Source organism: Phyllostomus discolor, chromosome 8 (assembly GCF_004126475.2).
Source record: "Phyllostomus discolor isolate MPI-MPIP mPhyDis1 chromosome 8, mPhyDis1.pri.v3, whole genome shotgun sequence".
Lineage (NCBI taxonomy): Eukaryota > Metazoa > Chordata > Mammalia > Chiroptera > Phyllostomidae > Phyllostomus > Phyllostomus discolor.
Window position 1 is genome coordinate 37,175,358 of NC_040910.2, and position 19,967 is coordinate 37,195,324.

Consider the following 19,967-nt stretch of genomic DNA (forward strand, 5'->3'; position numbering starts at 1 on the left):
GTGTCCTGGGAATTTCCAGAACAGGAGAGAAGTCTCAAATTCAAAACCCCCAGGTGTCTGCCTGGGCTGGAGTCCTACTGCGCCTCAGAGCGGCCGCTGTGACGGATTCGTGGCCACATTGCCCGCCCCCACGCCACAGCCGGTAAACGGAGGCCTGAGGTGCAGACTGGGAGGTTGCAGTCTCCAGGTCCTTTTGCCCCAAATGACCTCCCCCTGCAGCCCCACGGAGCCCCATCCCTACTTTATTCATTCGTCTGTTTGTCCAACCATTTGTTCCTGCTCTGGGGTCTCCCTGGGAGGGCACAAGACCTGCTGGCCTCAGGGCACAGCTGCGTCAGCTCCGGGCCTCATGGTGGTGGGTGAGGAGCAGGCACACTCCTCCCTGCCCAGTGTGAGTGGGAAAGGGCAGATCAAGCTCTTAGCAAGTGGTTGGTGTGGACCTGGTCACCGAGCTCACGGCGAGCCCTCTGCCCACTTCAGTTTCTCTGGTCACAGAGTAGGCACAGGGGGCTGCGGGGGGAGCTGCCTCGCCCATCCTCTGCCTCCAGCAGCCGTGGGCGTTTCTGTGAATGGGGAAGGCTGAGGCGGGGCTCCCCTGGGGACAATACTGTCAGCCCACCTGGGGCTGGCAACTGCTGTGCGTGCTGAGTCATCTCAGTTGGGCCGAAGGGGAGGGCCTCACCACTGCCCCGTGTGTGAGGAAGGTTTTTATCAGCTGGCCAGCAGGGAGCTGCTAGGGGGGACCTTAGGAGGACAGACCCCAGGTCCAAAGAGCGTGAGTGTGCTCTCTCTCCCCTTTCCTTCATTAGTGAGCACCGGCTGTATACTAGGGTCTTTGTCCTATACCCGAAGGCCCCAATTGTGCCCTTGGGGTTTCTTATCTGGGTGGAGAGAAAGATGAGATGAAACCATCCCAAAATAAAAGCACAAGCACAGGCCCATGACAGAGGTCGGCCCGTACCTAGAGGTGCTGGCTGGTTTGGGGGCCAGAGCTGCAGGCCTGAGAGAGACTAAGATTGGAGGGGCCTCCTCCAGGTGCAGGGAGCAGCAAAGGCAAAGACCTCACTCGGGGCAGGACTGCATGCAGGGGGGGGGGGGGGGGGGGGGGAGCGAGGAGGTGCAGGTGACTGGAGTGGGGTGAGCACTGCAGCGACAGATGAGGTGAGACCCAACGGGCAGCCGGCCCGGGGCCTCCGAGGCCAGATAGAGGTCTGGACTTTCTCCGGGCTCCTAAGCCGGGGAGACCCAGCCTGCTTTTGCTGTAAAGATGTGAAAGCCCCTCAGCCCCTCCGCCCCTCCGAACCCGGGAGGCTGCAAGGAGGAAGTGCCGTCCCCCGTCTGGGCTGGTCTCGGGTGTTTTAGGGGAACTGGGGGATAAAAACCAGCGTGCCGCCTTCTCTACTTTGTGTCACTGGAGTTTCATTTTTCGTATAGGAGTTAGTACCGTGAACCGGCTCTTGTCTCAGACCAAAAGGTGTTAAAATAGGTGAGCTCCATACGCAGTTTCACAGCTTCATGACGCACAACAGCCAAAGGCAGAAGCAGCCCGCGTCCACCAGCTAATGAGCAGGTGCGCGGCCCCCCACCCCCGGGAACGTGACTGAGCCAGGGAAAGGAGCACAGCGCTGACACTCGCTACGGCGAGGACGGGCCTCGGACACGGTGCTCAGTGAGAGGAGCCAGACCCAAAAGGCCACACGGGGTGTGATTCCGCTCCTGTGACATGTCCGGGACAGGCCAATCCGCAGACACAGGGAGTGGGTTAGTGGTTGTCAGGGGCTGTGGAGGGGGAGGGGCGAGGGAATGTGCTGGAATTAGACAGAGGAGGTGGCTGCACCACACAGCGAGTGCACTAAATGGCACTGAGTTGTTTATCTTAAAATGGCGAACTCTATGTTATGGGAATTTCACCTCCGTAAATATTTTGTTCAAAAATTCAGGGAACAGTAGGTGAAGGTAAACACTAGAGCCCCTGGGCCGGACCCAGCCCAGCTTTCAGGCCTCCTCACTCCTTCACCGGCCCCCCGCCCTTCACAGAACCTCTGTAAGCCGGCCAAGGCTGTGGCATGGCCCCCTGCTTCCCAGGCTGTGATGCTGTCTGTCCTTCCCCTCCGACCCTCAGTGGCCCAGGAGTGCCCAAGGAGGCCCTGCCTGGCACACGGGCGGTGCCGGGTCAAGTCTGTTCCCGCCCCAGCCGAGCATTTGCAAGCCCACTTCTGGGTGTGGAGGAGGACACACTTCCCTGGGTTCCTGTAAGCTGTATTGGATAGTACAGAATTATGCCTTTTTTAAAAAACGTCCCATCCTCAGCATCTCTGCCATATCCTTATTTGCTATAGAGACAGTTGTCCTTCTGCATGGCTCCTCAATCCCCAAATGCTGGGCATCAGAGGCAGTTTCTTGGTTTTCCACCTTCCAAGGAGAGCAGCCTTACTCCCCGGGTCCCCCTCCCGGCCCAGTGGCCTCCTCTAGAGGTGGGGCTCTGTGGACTTTGGAGCCACCTGGGTGGCGGAAGGGGGCCCGAGCAGACACCGTCTGGGGGCAAAGGTCCTCCCGGGGGCCCTTTGGGCTGTCTCTTTATAGCCTGGGCCCCTGTGGCAGGCTGGGGAACTGGTGCCCTTGGAGCCCGGGCAGGGCCTTCTGGCAGCGTGACTTCCTTGAAGGGCCCTGCAGTGCCTGGGGAGGAGATGTCTTGTGTGCTGAGCCCTGGTGCCCCCCCCCACACACATGTCACTTTGTGGACTTGCTAGTGGCCTTTCCTCCTCTCTTCCAGGACAGCAGGCTGGGGAGGCGTTCCCGCACTAGGGTGAGCTCTCTGGCTCCAAAAGACCCCTCAGCTTCAGGGGAGGGGTGGGGTGGGGATGTCGTGTCAGCCTGGTCAGCAGTATAACCTGCCTGGCTGTGGTGAAAATGCTCCCTGTTTGGCCACAAACAAGAATTTCCTGTTTGCCCACCGTGCCCATCAGGAGGGTGGTTACCTCACTTTTTCTCCTGCTTCTCCCCTGCCCCCACCCGAGCCCCCAGACCTCCTGGCTTTATTTTCTTCCTCCTCGCCTTGCTGCCCAGTGTCCCCTCCTGGGAGGGGCTGTCCGTCAGTGGGTCCCCAGCACCTCTGCCCCCTCCCCCACACACGCAGGCTGGGCCTGGAACGTCAGGACCCGAGGGCCAGCGCGCCCTCGTACAAAGTGCTGAGAAGGAAATGAGAGCAGATGAAGGGGCAGAGGGTGAGGACAGGCTGGGGGGCAGGAAGGAGGGACTGACTCTGCTGAGGTCTGGGGAACCGCATCCCAGGAGGGGGAACAGCCAGCGCCAGGCCCTGAGGTGAGAGAGGGTGCTTGTTTTGCTTAGAAAGCAGCAACAGGCCTTAAGGGGCTGCAGTGGAGGGAGGTGAAGTGAGGTTTTTGGTGGGAGTTCTGGGAGCCGTGGGAGACTGTGCGCCAGGGGAGGGTACTACTCAGACTTCCTGGAAAAGCCTCTCTGTTTGCTCAAGTGTGTGTTGGGGTGTTGGGGGGGCATTCCCCGGGGGTGGAACTGCCAGGGCCAAGGCTGGGAGGGGGCCTGTCTGATGGGTTGGAGAAGCCAGTGGTCAGGGGCGTGGGGCTCGGCAGGGACTCTGGGACCTGGTGGGCTGCAGGGAGGGGTATCTTTGTAACCAGACAGGAGTCAGAGTGATACTCATTCTCAGTGCCTGGCACTTGGCCCCTGGGAAATCAGGTCTCCAGAGGGGAGAGGGGCCCTTATCTCAGCCCGCAGCCCCAAGGAGGGGTTTCTAGATGTTTGGCCCAGTTTCCAGCCCTGGGTTTGCAGCCCTGGGTATGTCTGTGGCTGATTTCAGCGCCTCCTTGTGTACCTGGAGAGGGGGCGGGCTCCAACCAGCGAAGCCAGGGCGGACTGAGGTTGGGGTGTGGCCCATCCGCGTGACTCCAGAGCTTTATGAGGATAGTCAGCCCAGCCCACTGGCCCACAGGGAGGGTCCGGACACCACCTCAAGGAGTCTTGACACTGTTCCCAGCTCCCCCATTCCTGGGGCCTGGCGGACAGCTTCAGCCAGCTGGCCAGGGCGGGACACACGCCACAGGGGTGCGGAACTTGGGGCCAGAGCCCCATAAAGCTGGGGCAGCCTTTACTGCCTGGCTTTGTTGTTAGCTGCCCGTGACACAGCTATTAAAGCTGCCTCTTTCACCACATAGCCCCTTTATGGCCTCATGCTACGCCCCAGCCCCGTGGGGCTCTGCCCACCATTTGGCCTGGGGGCTAACAGCTCCCCCTAGCCCCGCTGAGCCAGTCACCTCTGCTGAGGGGCCATGGAGCAGCTGGTCCCCACCCCGAACCCCAGTTTCCCGCCTTGAATATGGGGCTTGTTATGGTTCCAGGTCATAAGGATGATACTGTTGTGTTTATTGCACAATGTCCTCAAAAGAGGGGGAAACTGAGGCAGGAGGAGCACTGAGGTCTAGTGGGGGGTAGGCCTGGAGAAGGGGTCTAGGCAGCATGGACCCTCCTCTACCTGGGTGAGGATAGCAAAGGAGAACGTGCTGCCCCTGCATGGGTTTCCAGGCCGTGACAAATGACCGCATGCTGAGCAACCCAAAACAGCACTCCAGCCTCTCACACTCTGGAGCCAGAAATTGGAAATCAAGGTGTCACGGGACCACACTTCCTGGAGGCTCTGAGGGGGGTCCTTCTTGCTTCTTCCAACTTCTGGGGGCTCCCGTGTCCCTGGACTTGCGGCTGCATCACCCTTGTCTCTGCCTCTGTCCCCACGTGGCTTCTCTGTGTCTGTGTCCCTCCTCTTCCAATACGGACACTGTCTTTGGATCAGGGCCCGCACCACAGTGTGACCTCATCTAATGACATCTACACAGGCCCCTCTTCGAGGTTTCAGGTGGCAGTGACTTGGGGGGGCACCTGCCAATTCCCCACGTCTGTCTGACCTCACTCTCTGCCTAGCCAGGCCCAGCTGGCAGCTGAGAAATTAGGGTTCACTTACCATCGACCTCAACTGTGTGTGCTCAGCTACCTTTTAGACACTGGCAATAAAATTAACAAAATCCCTGATGTCCTACGGGGCAGACAGACAGGGAAGCAGGCGTGTGTGAACCCACACTTCGCAGCCAGGGAGGAGGAGAGTGGGGAGGGGACAGATGAGGCCCCGCGTGAGTGCGTCCACGGAAGGGCCAGCTGCAGGGCTCCGACCCGTCAGGCAGGGAAAACATGGGCCTCCCCGGACGCCATAAATCAGCGCAGGAATGTGCCTGGCCAGCCGGGCCGGGCGGGGCAGAGGAGACAAAGGCCTCGACCACCCAGGTCTGGGCTCCTGTCTCTCCCAGCCCTTGGCCTAGAGGCCCCACTTTGCTCCATTATGCAGATGGGGAAACTGAGGCCCAGAGAGGAGCAACATGGCTAAGGAGTGGTTGGCCCTGACAATCCCATCTCCCTAGGCCCTGGATGTCCCAGCTACAGGAGCTGGGTGTTGGGACATTCTCGGGCCCCAATGATTGATTATTCCAGCCCAGCTGGGACCAACTGGTGGTTTCAAGGCCCCCCACAGTCCTGAATCCCTCCATCTCCAGGCGGCACGATGCTGTATTCCCTGAAGCTTAGTTCGAAGCCTGCTATTTGCTGTTTGTGCTGCTCCCCCTCAGCCAGCGTGAGATTGCACAGCCCCAACTCCACTCTCTAATTATCTCTGCTGGCTTCCCCCAACCCCAGCACCTGAGAGGTAATGGTCAGTGGGGTCAGTGGACCCGCTGCCTCCCAAACCCCAGACAGAGGCCCTCCCTGCCTTCGATGTGACTGGTGAACCCAGGCAGCCAGTGCCCAGGACCGAGTCCGGGCCGAGAGGCCCCCGCAGTCCAGGACTTCAGTCTCCCGCCTGCCTCTCTATGCCCGTGTGTGCGCGACTCACTGGACAGGGTCGGGATGCATCGTAATGGCCGTGGCCCGGACGGGTACTGTGTGTCTGGGGTGCGCTGTGCGCCAGAATGATGTGCTGAAACCCAGCTCCCGGTCCCCATGAGTGAGACCCTTTTTGGACACTGGGTCTTTGCAGATGTTTCTAGTTAAGCATTGAGATGAGTTGAGGTGGCCACAAATCCAGTGACAGGTGTCCTACAAGGAGACGGGAACTTAGACACAGAGGAGAGCCACGTGACAACAGGGGCAGAGACTGGGGTGATGTGGCGGCCCCAAGCCCAGGGAGTCCCGGGGCTGTCAGAAGCCGGGGCTGCGGACGGCCCTCCTCGGAGTCTCAGGAGGCTCCTGAGGTTGGCCCCGCCACACCTTGATCTCTGACTCCTGGCCCCAGAGCTGTAGGAGGATAAACCTCGTTGTTTTAAGCCACCCTGGGGGACGCGTCCAAATGCCTCACCTGAAGGTGAGGGGCAGGCTCATCATCGGCTTAGTGGGGCTTCAGAAGATGCTTGGACTCGGGAGGCACTGGGGCTGGGACCCCCAGTGCCTGTTCCTGCAGGCAGCCCCCTTGGTTGGCTCTCATGATGGGGACATGGCGCCCACGTCCAAGCTCTGGCATCAATTAACTGGTCCCTTCCCTGCCTTCGCAGCTCTATGAACTGGATGGGGACCCCAAGAGGAAGGAGTTCCTGGATGACTTATTCAGCTTCATGCAAAAGCGAGGTGAGGCCTACCCTCTGGGAAGTGACGGGAAATGGGCATGAGAAAGGGGGATCCCATCAGCCACAGCCTGGGACAGGTGTGGCAGAGTGGCCTTGCGTTTCTCGTGGCTGGAGGCCTCCAAGAGGTGGGTGTCGGAAAGGAGGCACGGCTGTGCCGCATGGGTTTCTGAGAGGGGAGGCGCGGCTGTGAGAGTCGAAGGGGTGAGTCCGTGCAGAGTGGGGGAGGTTGTCTCAGGGCACCACCCAGAACTGAAAGTCCAAGCTTTCCCCTCACTGCTGAGACCCAGGGCATGATCTGTGGACAGCGGGGTTGGATTCACAGGGAGACAGGTGGGCGCTGGAGCAGCAGGGCGAATGCTCCCCACACAGGCTTCCAGCTCTCATAGCCTAGAGTGCCCCCTGGTGCCCAAGCCCCTCCCCGTAGTCCTCCTGTCTGCAAGGTGGGCCACAGGCAGCCTGCTGCTGGCCGTGCCCCAGACGCACGGAGTGCCGCGCTGTGTTTGTTGAGCGGCAGCAGGACGCGGCAGTGCGCTGTGCCCTCGCTTCTCCCCGGTCTGGAGCCAGGCAGATTCCAACCACGGCCCCACCAGGAAGTGTGTGGGCCTTGAGAACAGTGACATGAGGAGCAGGGGCTGATCTGGGTGAGTGTCGGGGTGGGAAACTGAGGCCCAAACACTGGAGGACGCCAGGGGCAGTTGGCGTGAGCCAGGCTCAAGAGAACAAGGGGCAGCCGGGGGATCCTGAGAGGTCCCCTGCCTGGGCCTCCCCCTTAGCTTAGAGCAGAGCTACCAGGGCTGTCCCAGGAACACCCACTGTAGGGTGGGGTTCATTCCTCTGACCCTGGACACCAGCCCTGGGTGGTTACTATCATCCTGCTGTTCAGAGAAGGAAACTGAGGCCCCGAGAGGGCACTTGGCCTTTGAGCTACAGAAGCAGGAAGGGGTGGGGCCAGCGGGGGACTGCAGGGTCCACTGGGGCCATTGCAGGGGCCAGGCCCCTGCTGCTTTGTCCTGGGCCTCTGCCTGCCCCTCCCTCACCAGTAGCTTCTGTAAACACAGGCCTAGCCAGGCCCGGTCAGGCCCAGAAGGAAGGAGATGAAAGGGGAGGGGGCTGCAGCCTCTGAGTTAACTCCTCCTGTGCCGGGATAGAAGACTTCAGACCCAGCCCTGGGGTAGGGGCCCCTCTCATGCTATCCTGTTATCCATCCAGCCCCACCCCAGCCAGAGCTGCTGGCCCCATACGGTCAGAGAGATCCCCCTGCCCTGCTCTCTTTATCAGCCTGTCCACACTTGCCTGAGCCCCCCTCCGGCCCCCCTGCCATGGGGCTCAGAGCTTCCAGGCCTGGAGCCCACCCATGTTACCCAGGACAAGCCACCTGGTGTCCTAGAGGTACTTAGGAAGTTCTGCGAGCCGCACCGGGGTGGGGGTGAGGCTGGGACCCCCAGACGCGGAGTCCAGGCCCTTGCCAAAAAGGGCTGTGAGGGTTGTGTCCAGCCCTGCCTTCTTCACCAAGACGATGCCCCTGAAGGGCCAGAGGCAGCAGACTCCTATGCATTCCTCAGAACCCAGCCCTAAGACCTTCTCTTCCCTACCACCCTCCTCGGCACTCCCTTCTGTCATGGGGGGCCTTTGGGGCTGAGAATCCGTCAGACCCACTTCACCCCAGACACCGTGTCCTGCATCTCACAAGCGTCCTCCCCTTGGCTCCAGACAAAGGGTCACAAAATAAAAGCCTCCAACTGAATTTTCCTGGTGCCTGCACCCCACCCGCCTGCTATTTCCTTGACAACCTCTCCACCCTTTCTTATCGCCCCCACAGCCCTCACTGCCCACCACCAGTGCCTCCCTGTGCTCTCCCAGCCCCCATCCTTCTATAAACATCCGTCCAGGCCCTGCCTGCCGCAGAGCCAGGAGGATCTGATTCCGTAATTCTTCCCCCTGCCCGGGCAGGGTCTAAATCCAAGTCCAGGCAGGACTGCGCTGTGGCCACATTTCTGGGCTGTGTGTGCTGACGCTGATGTTGCTTTTTCTCTCTTTCTCTTGGGCTGAAAATAGAATTGGGGATGAGGGCAGTCTGAGGTCCATCTTCCCGCCCCCACTCCAGGTGGTTCTCCATTCGTTGGGGGTTTGCAATGTGGGAAGGGCTGGAATGCAGCCAGAGGTCGTGGGAGGTGGCTCTGGAACGTCCAGAGGTGAAGAGCATCGTCCAGGCCCCGGGGGCAGGCAAGCTGACCCCTCACTCAGACCTTCCTCCGTCAGGGCACATCCTGCAGCGTCTGTTTGCGTAGCTCCAGATGGGGGTAAGCGTGGCCCTCGGGCTCAGATGCAGCCTGCCAGCCTTCGCTGTTTATTGAACGCTTGCTGTGTGCCAGGCTGCGCACCAAGGACCCTGTGTGAGCAGAACAGGGCAAGGGGGTGCACAGCAAGAAAACCTGGGATTCACTGCTGGGGAGAGAAGGGAGCCCTCTGCACCCTCCACCAGGAAGGCACCAGGCAGGCCAGGCTGAGACCTGAAGGCTGCAGGGCTGGAGCCTCTAAGTGGAGGGCTCGGCGGGCCGACGAGGGCATTGGGCTCATGTGCAGGGGTCAGTCCTCCCCTCGTTGGACTAGCCCACTTCCCTTGCCCCGGAGCTGGCTCTGCACCAGTGGCCCTGTTTTCCTGAGCTGACCGCTGCCCTCCCCTCCCTGGCCTAGACCATTGCCCCACTCTCAAGCTGCCAAGGGGGTTAACCAAGCCGTCTCTCCCTGACTACAGCCCCCGCCCACACACACATTACAGGCCCCCCCAACACACACACTACAGCCCCATTCGCACATTACAGACCTTCCCGCACAGGGAGGAAGCAGGCCTCTGGGAACACAGGCGGAGTTGTTTTGCCAGCTGTCATGGTCGGTGGTGGGAGTAGGAATAGCAAGGGCTGCATTTCTCATGCCCGTGCCCCAGGTGGGCCCCCGGCATCTCCCTCGCTGTACCCCTCCTCCCCTCCGGCGAGTTCAGAAATAAGCCAGGTCCCCGATAAAGAAGCTCAGGCAGAGCTGCTGCCTCAGTGCTGTCTGGGGCAGGGGACGGGGTGTCTCACCTCAGGCAGTCCTGTCCCCGGAAACACTGGGCACTGTCAGGGACATCTGTGGTTGTCACAACTGGGGGTGCTTCTGACATCGAGTGGGTGGGCGCCAGGAATGCCGTTCAACACCCTACGGTGCCCAGGATGCCCCCACAGAGGGTGACCTGCCCTGATGTCCTCACAGCTGGGGGGGACCCTGCTCCGGACCGCTGTGTTAACCGCAGACTTGGCATCTGCCACATGCGGGGCTCTGGTCCTGGCAACAGCGCCCCCTCACCCACACTTACCCTCCCCCACAGGGACGCCCGTGAACCGGATCCCCATCATGGCCAAGCAGGTGCTTGACCTGTTCATGCTGTACGTGCTGGTGACGGAGAAGGGCGGCTTGGTGGAGGTCATCAATAAGAAGCTGTGGCGTGAGATCACCAAGGGCCTCAACCTGCCCACGTCCATTACCAGCGCCGCCTTCACCCTGCGGACCCAGTGAGTGCTGCGTGTGCAGAGGGCTTGGGACAGGAAGGACCGCAGACGCACTGGGCTGTGGGAGGGGTCCGAGTCATGAGAGCTCGGGGTGGGCTTTATGGAAGGTTCTGGCTCTGAGGTTACTGGAATTGTGTATTAAAGAGTTAGTGTGAGGTGGTCATGGGGACAAGCATTGAGACAGGGAATGGCACAAGCAAAATTCTGGCTCTGAGCATTGCTGAGTGATTCCCTGGTGGTCATGCGTGATGAAGGCGGGGAGGTGGTTCCACAGTGGGGTTTGTTTTATGCCGCAGCAGGGAGCCACAGGAAGTGTCCCAGGTGCCACCCTGTCCCTTCACCCCTGCCCACAGGTACATGAAGTACCTGTACCCGTATGAGTGTGAGAAGCGCGGCCTCAGCAACCCCAACGAGCTCCAGGCAGCCATTGACAGCAACCGGAGGGAGGGCCGGCGCCAGAGCTTCGGGGGCTCCCTCTTCACCTACTCACCGGGAGGTGCCCACAGCATGCTCTCCTCGCCCAAACTGCCCGTGTCCTCCCTGGGCCTGGCCACCAGCACCAACGGCAGCTCCATCACCCCCGCCCCCAAGATCAAGAAAGGTAAGGGGCGGCTGATCCCGACTCAAGCTGTCTGGCCTTGCAGGGCGGGTGCCTTTCCCCGCTCACTGAGTAAACAGGTTGAGAAACCCCCAAGTTATCCTGGGTGAGGGCTGTGGATCTGAGCAGTGCTGTGCTCACGGCAGACGTCACTAATCAATCCCCGTTTTTCTAACCCCCAACCCACAGCAGGTAGACGTTCCTAGTCAATCCATTTTTGCTACTCCTGAGCTCATGGCAGGCACCACTAATTGATAGTTTTTATTCTTCAATTGTGTGCCAAGGTAGATATTACAAATCAAGCACAATTTTCCCACCCTGAGCCCATAGCAGACATTATTAATTAATCACTGTTTTTCTGGTGAATTGATCCCTGTACTAATCCTGCGGCAGGCATTGCTAATCACTCATTGTACCATTGCCCCAGTCTTCTGCCTGTGGCTGACACTCTTCATCACTATTTTTTCCCATACCTTGCCCATGACAGACATTACTAGTTGATTCCTCTGTTCTTTTCCCTCTGAGCTTTAGTCTTTGTCAACACTGTCTGAGCAGACACCATTGAGAGTGTAGTATGGGTCTATCAAACTGACCCGGCATCCATCCCTGAAGCAATTGCTAGGTGTCCCTGAGTGGCTCGGTGCCCCCTTCTGAGCCTGATTTCCTTATGAGTGAAGTGGAGACAATTACCCGCTATTTGTAGAGTTGTAAGGAGCCTTCAGTGTAAAAAATGCCCAGCATGCAACAGGGCCCAGTTTGCAGATACCTGACAGGCAGCCCCTGTCCTAGTCTCAACTGTGGCAGACATCACCAGGTGATCACAGTTCTCTCCCACTGAGCCTCAAACCCTTCCTGATACAGAGCACGGATAGCGCTTGTGGCAGCATGACCTTGAGCAAGCTGATGTGCCTGTGTGAGTTCCCATTTCTCCTCTGCCATACTGGCTGTGACTTCCTACTTCCGGGGAGTGGCCCAAGGATCTGAGGTGATCCGCCAAGGCTCTGAAAAGTTAGGTCTTGTTAACATTAGCTCATTCATTCTTCTGTGGGCCTCAGTTTACCCTCCCGGCTTTTGGGGGTTCCAGAGATACCAGTTAATGGTTATTAAGTATCCACATGGGCCAGGTCTCATGCTGGAGCTGAGGAAGACAGTGGCATGTCAGATGAAAAGGTCTGATCTGGGAGATCAGATCATGATGCCAGTCATGAGAGAGCCTGGAACCAGCAGGCAGCAGTGACGGGAAAGCTAGCTGAGACATTTGCGTGAGACCAGAAGAGGGAGGCAAGGAGAGAGCACCACAGAAACTCCAGGGCAGAGGGCCCAGCAACAGCAAAGGCTGGAATGGCGGCCCAGCAAGTAGGGGCAGCGTCCAGGGATCAGGGATTGATGTGGGAGAAGGAATTGGGGAGAAGAGACAGTGGGTCCCAATGGAACTAGTGAGTGGGAATGACAGGGACATTTGTTTCAGTCACAGAAGAGGGGAATGGTTAGGGACTGGTTCTGGAGCTGTGCTGCCTGGGTTAGAATCCCAGCTCAGCCTCTCTCCACTGTGTGGCCTTGGGAAAGTTATACATCCTCTCTGAGCCTCAGTTTCCTCATCTGGAGATAAGAGTAGGCTTGGGATTGTTGAAATGGCCCTTCAAGATGGTTCACGTTAAGTGCTCTAGACAAGACATGTTCTGAGTCCTTGTTATGACTAGTATTATATGTAATAGATGCTGTTACAGTGTCTATATAGTACTGATACTGAATACTACTGTAATACTAGTGTATAACTAGTATTGTTACCACCAGTATTACCATTATGATAGCATCTACTTTAGAAAGGGCTTTATATTTTATAGTACTTGTGCCTATTCAGAAACCTAGCTACATCCCTGGAGATGGAGTGAGCACCTGTCAGTAGTGGTATTCAAGAGGGTGCACATTCCTGCATGGGTGAAAGGCTGGGCCAGGCCACCCCACTTCTGGCCACCAACTCCTCTTCTCTCCTGTCTAGAGGAGGATTCGGCCATCCCCATCACAGTCCCCGGCCGCCTGCCAGTCTCCCTGGCAGGCCACCCCGTGGTGGCAGCCCAGGCAGTAGCAGTGCAAGCAGCAGCAGCCCAGGCAGCTGTGGCAGCACAGGCAGCTGCCCTGGAGCAACTTCGAGAGAAACTGGAGTCTGGGGAGCCTCCAGAAAAGAAGATGGCCCTGGTGGCGGATGAGCAGCAACGGCTCATGCAGCGAGCGCTACAGCAGAACTTCCTGGCCATGACAGCCCAACTGCCCATGAGCATTCGTATCAACAGCCAAGGTATCAGCCCAGCCCCCCAGACTCTCCATGCTTCCTGGCATGTGTAACAAAATAAGGGTCTTGGAGCCAGCATATGTAAAGAGTGCCTAGAAATCAACAAAAAGGCAAGCAAATCAATAGAAAAAATGGGCAGTTGTGACTAGTAAATTCCCATGAGAAGCAGTTCAACTCCATCGACCTGGAGATCTGCACATTAACATGGAGACGCCATTTTTCACCCATCAGAGTTTGGCAATATCCAGTGTTAGTCAGGATATGGAGAAACGGGCCCTGCTGGTGGGAGTATAAATAGGTGGCAATTTGGCAATCTCTTTTAAAAATGAAAATGTGACCCAGTGACCTACTTGGTATTTACAGCAGACCTAGTGCAGGTGCCCAAGGTAACACAGGTGTCTCCCACTATCCAAAAACAGGGCATTCCTGTGAAGCCTCTTGAAGTGGTATAATGCGAATTTTCAAAAAGCAGGGGATACCTGTATAGACAGGATTGTTCACTGCAGTCATCTGCATGATGTCATAACAGTGAGGCCTTGAAGCTAAGTGTGTGTCCATCAGTGAGGAATGAATGAGTCACATCTGGAAGACCTTGTGGCTGTTAGAAAGAACAATATGATTTGGGTGTGCAGTATTGCTTAAGACTTACAATCATGGCCCTGGCTGGGTAGCCCACTTAGTTGGAGTGTCGTCCCATACACCAAAGGGTTTTGGGTTTGATTCCTGGTCAGGGCACATATCTAGGTTGAGGGGTCGAATCCCCACTGGGGTACATATGGGAAACGACCGATCAATGTTTCTCCTTCACATTAATGTTTCTTTCTCTCTCCCTCCTTCCCTCTTTCTCTAAAATCAGTAAACATATTCTCAGGGGAGGATTTTTTTTAAAGATATTATTTATTTATTTTTCTAGAGATAGGGGAAGGGAGGGAGAAAGAGAAGGAGAGAAACATCAATGTATGGTTGCCTCTTGGGCACCTCCTACTGAGGACCTGGCCCACAACCCAGGCATGTGCCCTGATTGGGAATCGAACCGGCAACCCTTTGCTTCTCAGTCCAGTGCTCAGTCCACTGAGCCACACTAGCCAGGGCAAGGGAGGATTTTTTTTTTAATTAATTAATTTTTTAAAAGACAGCCATGATAAAAGCAAATGTCAGACAAATATGTTCTTATTTGACATGCACTGAGTGTGTCCTGGGTTTGCGGGAGGCAAATACAGTCTGCAGATTTGTGGAGTTTCAAGTCTGGTGGGCGTGACAGACGTGAAACAGATCATCACACAGATGGGTTTGTGCTTCCAAATGGTGGCCTTTCTTCTTCCCACAGCCTCTGAGGGCCGCCAGGATTCCGCTGCAAACTTGACCAGCACCAATGGCAGCAATAGCATAAGCATGTCAGTGGAGATTAACGGGATTATGTACACAGGTAACACCTTGACCGCTTCATTCGCCGGGTTAACTCGGGAGTCCTGGGTGGCCCCCAGGTTTGGCCTGTGTGAGCCCAGCCATCAGAGGGAGCGAAGTCCTTTCTTCCCTGGGAGACCTGAGTGTATAATCGATGCAGTGTACTTAATGCAGTGCTCAGCACATAGTAGGCACTTGGCATGGTGCTGTATGTAGAAAGTACTTAGCACAGTGCTCAGCGTGTAGTCAGTGCTCAAAAATACAGCTGACCCTTGAGCAACAAGGGTTTGGACTGTGTGGGCCGACTTACATGTGCATTTTTTTCAATAAATGCCGCAGATGTGTTTCCCTGATGATTTTCTTAATAACGTTTTCTTTTCTGTGGCTCACTTTACTGTAAGAATTCAGTATATAATACATATAACATATAAAATATGTGTTCATCCACTGTTTATATTATCGGTAAGGCTTCCGGTCAACAATAGGCTGTTAGTGGTTAAGTTTTGGGGAGTCAAAAGTTATATTTGGATTTTCAATTGTGTCAGGATCACTATCTCTAACACTTGTGTTGTTCAAAGGTGAACTGTACAAGTGATGTTTCAAAATTCCTTGTAAAAGAATGTACTCGCACCATTTGCTCATTAGACCACCAGGTGGCGCTGGGGACAAAGAACAGCTGGGTTGTTGGGCAAAGATTCCTTTGGGAAGCAGAAACTGAGATGAGGTGGTAGGTGTTCCTAGCGGGTCCCTGGGAGAACTTTGCAGGGGATCAGTGCTCATGGAGCCCCTTGTACCTGTCGTATAATTTTTTTAAAGACTCTCCATAACATGTCTCTCCTCCTGTCCTTGCATTAGGAGTGCTGTTTGCTCAGCCACCAGCCCCCACACCACCCTCAGCTCCCAGCAAAAGCGGTGGTGGCAGCAGCCGGGGAGGAAACAGTGGGACCAGCAGCAGCGTGGGCAGCCAGGCCGGGCCAGCGGGGTTACCCACACCCCCCACGTCTTCTACCTCAAATAATTCATTGCCTTAACCGCACCACTCCCCACCCACCGCCCCCACCCTGGGAGCCGGTCACACTGGGCAGGGGCCGAAAGGTGGGCCAAGCAGGGCCAGGGTGGTGGGAGATACGGGTGGGGAGGGGAGATATCCACAAAGGAGCCACAGCTAACGCCAAAAATAGAAGAAAAAAATATATATATACATATATATAAAGAAAATTTAATAAAACAGGGGAAAACCAAGGAACACTTGAATTACTCAGGTTTCAGACATTCAGAGAAATGAATTGTGAGACTAGGGAAGGAAACAAGCAAAGGAAGTTCCCAGGGCTCGCCTGCAGCCATGGCGGACCGACTAGGACTGGTCGCTGGTTTGGACCAGGTCCTATTTACCTCATACATCCCTGCACTGTGTGTTTTCATTTTTGTCCGGTTGTTTTCCTTTTTTTTTTTTTTTCCTGTTCATCACACACTCACCCACTGTCCATACCCAGCTCCTTGTTTTCAGTGAAACCCCTGAGCCAAGATCAGTTGAATTTTTTTCTTGTTGCTTTTGGGAACTTTTTATTTTTTATTTTTTAAAGAAATAGTGATACTCAAGCTTTATAGGGTTTTTAAGAGGTTTGGGGGGTTTTGTTTTGTAAATATTATATTTTATTCTTGGGGGAGGAATCAAACCTTAGGAAAAGGATATATATCTCTATATATTTGTGTTCATTCAGGGAAATGACTTAAAAGAAGCAAAAAAAAAAGTAATATCCTTTTAATTTTTCCCATGACTGATTTGGGTTCGTGCGTGCATTTCCTGTGGTGCAGTAGGCAGTTGGTGAGCGTGGGACACTGCGCCCTGGGCTCTAGCCAGAAAAGGCGGTGAGCTCAGGTGCTGAGCACCAGGCTGGGGCTGGGGGCGCTGTGGGAAGACGCGAGTGCTGAATGGCAAAGCAGGACTCTAGATGCTCTCTCTCGCTTGCCACACTGTGCTCCCAGTCAGGGACCTGGAAGTCAACCAGAGAGGACACAGTGCTGGAAGAAGGGCCAGGGCCTTGAGTGGGGGGGTGTCTGTCATAGCTCCCAGGCTCCTGTCTCAGGGATGAATGTGGCCTGGGGACTCCCTCTTACCTGGAAGGGCTGCTTCTGGAGACCTGTCTGTATTGATGTTCGGAGACTGGGGTGAGCCAGGCTAAGCTCAGGGTGAGGATTCTGGGGCCTTGTCATCCTGCACACCCCACCCCTTCTCATCTCCTTCACTTAGTCCCTCAGTTCTCTCTCGCCCTGTGCAAGGCTACATTCCCACTGTAATTAAAGGAACTAAATAGAGGCCCACGAGGAGGCTGTACTCACTCCACGACCCCTTCCCCCAGGTGAGAAAGTGGGCATCAGAGACAGTTGGGCTGAGGAGTTTATTTCAGTGGCTGGTCTTCGCTACAAGGTAGCACCTTCTGTCCAAAGGCCCAGGTGGGGTGTGGGGGCTTCCTTGGCCACCCTAACCCTTGCTGGGTCCCTGGGAACCAGGCGGTGCTGGTTGGGACTGTGCCTCCTACACCTTAGCGCCCTTTCCTTCCATGCACTGAGTTTGTCTGCTCTAATTGGGCCCAGGGAGCCTGGCTTAATGAGGCCAAAAAGGGAAGTGCCCCACCTGGCAGCCTCCAGATCCCCGGATCCCAGACCCAGTGATCCCTGACCCGGCGCCATCTTGTTGCCTTGGAGACCTTGCAGAGGGGAGCATCCGGGTCCCACCCCTGCCCCATGTCTGGGTTTGCTTGGGTGCGGTGCTGTGGTGTCTTTGGGGAGAACCCCTTTCTTTGGTGTATCTCAGGGTTGTTGACACCCCCACCTTCCAAAATGGGGCGGCTGCGGGCATCTGGGGTTTCCTCTCTGTTTTTAACTTCTGGAAGGTTCTCCTCCCCAACTCTCACTGCAGCAGCACAACCACTGTGGGAGGAGGATCTTCTTGTCCCCAGAGCAGTGGACCGGATGCTCCTTTTCCCTTCTTCCATGACCAGGCCCCCCAGAGCCACAGCCTTCTGATGGGCGCGGCCCACATGGGGGTGTCTGCTGCCTGGTTATTTCTACCTCAGGTCCGACTCTTGATGCCAAAGTCCCTCCTCAGCCTGACCCCTTTTTCTGGCTCAGAGTTTCAACAAGTCCCAATACCTGTCCCCTCCTACCCGTGTCACGGGCGCCTCCACCTGAGAGCCCACCTGGGTGCTCTCTCTGGTCCTGTGTGTGTGTCTCACATGTCTGTGTGTGTTGGGGGACCTGGGCGCCGTGTCCTGTGGGCGATGTGGCCCGCGGATCTAACTCAGGGCATGTCTGCTGTTCAGGGTGATTGCAAGGGTGAGGGGAGACGGCGCTGTGGGCAGGGGGAAGGGATGGAAAGGCGCAGGGGGAGCTCCAGGCTGGGACGGAGTTGCAGCCTCTGCCTCAAGTGAGTCCCCATTTACCCTCTGCCACTCCCATCTCAGGACAACCCCTGTTGGCGGGGGTTCTAGGGTGCAGCTCAGCACCCCCTTATGCAAACTGGGGTGGGGAAGGGGCAGCCATCTCTGTCAGCGGTTTGCTTGTGCACTGTTCATTCTGGAATGGGTGGGGCTTAGCTGCCCGGTGCACGCAGGGACCCCCAAGCCCAGGCTCAAGCTCAAGAGGGGCTCAGGGGCTTCCCCTGCTCTAGAGATGTTTGTGACAGCTGCTTCTAGAATCTTCCTTGTGACCCGTAAACTGGCCGCAGCGCTGCCCACTGTCGCGCAAGGGGCAGAGTAGAGGCGTTGGGGCAGCTGAGCTACTTTTTAATAGTTGTGCATTTGTACAGTCACTGTTTTTGCTTTTGTCATTTTTGCCCACTTCTATCATTTTTTTTCTTCCCCTTAATTTTACTTCTGCATTTTTTTTCTTGGCAAACACGAATGAATTCAGCCTTTCATTCCTGACATGTGAAATTTCAGTTTCTCTGGGGTTTGTCCGATGGCGCGGGGACCGTGCCGGAACTCAGGTTAAAGGAAAAAAACTTTAAAAAGGTATAAACTACTCTACCTCTGGCCGGGCCTTGCCTGTCACCCTGGCCGGTGGGGCAGCCGGTAAGGATTTCAGTTTTGCAGAACATTCAGGTATTAAGGGGAGGGTGGGGGGCAAAAGACCAAAAAAAGGGAGGGAGGTGTGATTTTGAAATTAAAAAGAACACTGAAAGTTTACATTTTATAACATTATTATGCAGATTGTATTTAAATTTCAGAAATATTTAAGACAATTGTAATCCTGTAAAGCTGATGATATTAAAACAAGACAAAACACTTCTGACTTTTAACAGAAAAGGTCTCAGTGTTGCTTTCCTGGGCGTCGCCCCACCCTGTCTGGGTCCAGGTGGCAGAGGGCACAGGGTCTAATTCAGGGGTCCTCTAGTGGGGACTGTGCCCCCAGGGGATACTGGGCGATGTCTGGGACATCTGTGGTTGTCACAACTGGGGGTGCTCCTTTCACCAAGTGGGTGAGGCCAAGGATGCTGCCAGCACCCCACAGTGCCCGCGATGGCCACACCCGAGAGTGACCCAGCCTCGGTGTCTGCGGTTTCGGAGGGAGGCCCTGGCTGAGCCAGCTCTGAGAGGTAGCTCCCTCCCGCTCAGTGTCACCCTCTTGGTGCCCCAGCCCCCTAGCCTAGACCTCCTGCTCTCCTGGGTTCTGATGCCTGTGTCACTCCTGAGTTGTCTGACTCAAGCCCCCAGGGCGAGTCATCCGCCCCACCCCCTCCTTGCTGGCATCATTTTGGTTCCCTAAGGAGACTGCCCTGGGCATGCCTCTGTTCACCCTGCCCCCCCAGCTTTCCCCTGTGGTTTGGTTCACATTTTAACACTTTGTCTTTCAGTACAATGTAGCCCCAAAGAAACCAGACTGAGGGGTGATTGTTCCCTTGGGATATAGTTGCAACCCCCAGGCTCAGCCCCGATAAAGGGAAACCCTGGTTTTCAGCCTTGAAAACCCAAACCTGACAGGCAGCAAGCACACAGCATGTAAGGTGTTGCCTGGAAGAGAGAGATTTCCTGGGGTGTCCCTCACATCACCACACCCAGGGGATGTGACAGGCTCCGGGTTGGTATGGTTGGATAGTGGACAGGCCCCACCTCCTGCCACCCGGCTCCCCTGCCACTAGCTCCTGCCTGTGGCTGGCCTGGGCCTGTCCCTTCTGCTTGGGTCAGCCCCGAAGGCTGGGTAGGAATCAGGAAAAACAGCCTGCTCCTGTGGCAGCCAGTTGGTTCCCAGAAGCCTCCCCTGGCCCATTTCATCCAGCCTTTTATTTCATCCATCCATACCAGAGATGGGGCGGCTACATCTCCATGAGCCTGGGGAACCTGGAGTGGACAGGTCAACCCACCTGCCTCTCTGTGCCCCCTGCACCCCAGGGGCATAAAGGAAAAGTTTTAGGGTGTTTTTAAGGCCCTTGTTTTGCCAACTGTATAGGCCAGTCTAGCATCTTGATGCATCTGCTAAAGACACCTGGAGAAGGA

General features: G+C 56.2%; 1 protein-coding gene across 6 annotated transcripts in view; it reads left to right on the forward strand.

The window, feature by feature from the left end:
* Window positions 1-18,758, forward strand: part of ARID3A (AT-rich interaction domain 3A) — a 36,135-nt gene extending 17,377 nt beyond the window's left edge. For all 6 annotated transcript variants that reach the window (XM_028519610.2, XM_036032095.1, XM_028519611.2 and 3 more), the window contains exons 4-9: window positions 6,564-6,636; window positions 10,000-10,183; window positions 10,534-10,781; window positions 12,778-13,074; window positions 14,396-14,494; window positions 15,328-18,758. In XM_028519610.2, the coding sequence (XP_028375411.1) occupies window positions 6,564-6,636; window positions 10,000-10,183; window positions 10,534-10,781; window positions 12,778-13,074; window positions 14,396-14,494; window positions 15,328-15,503 (1,077 nt within the window). In that variant the 3' untranslated portion in view covers window positions 15,504-18,758. The remainder of the gene's footprint in view (window positions 1-6,563; window positions 6,637-9,999; window positions 10,184-10,533; window positions 10,782-12,777; window positions 13,075-14,395; window positions 14,495-15,327) is intronic.
* Window positions 18,759-19,967: the final 1,209 nt, after the last annotated feature.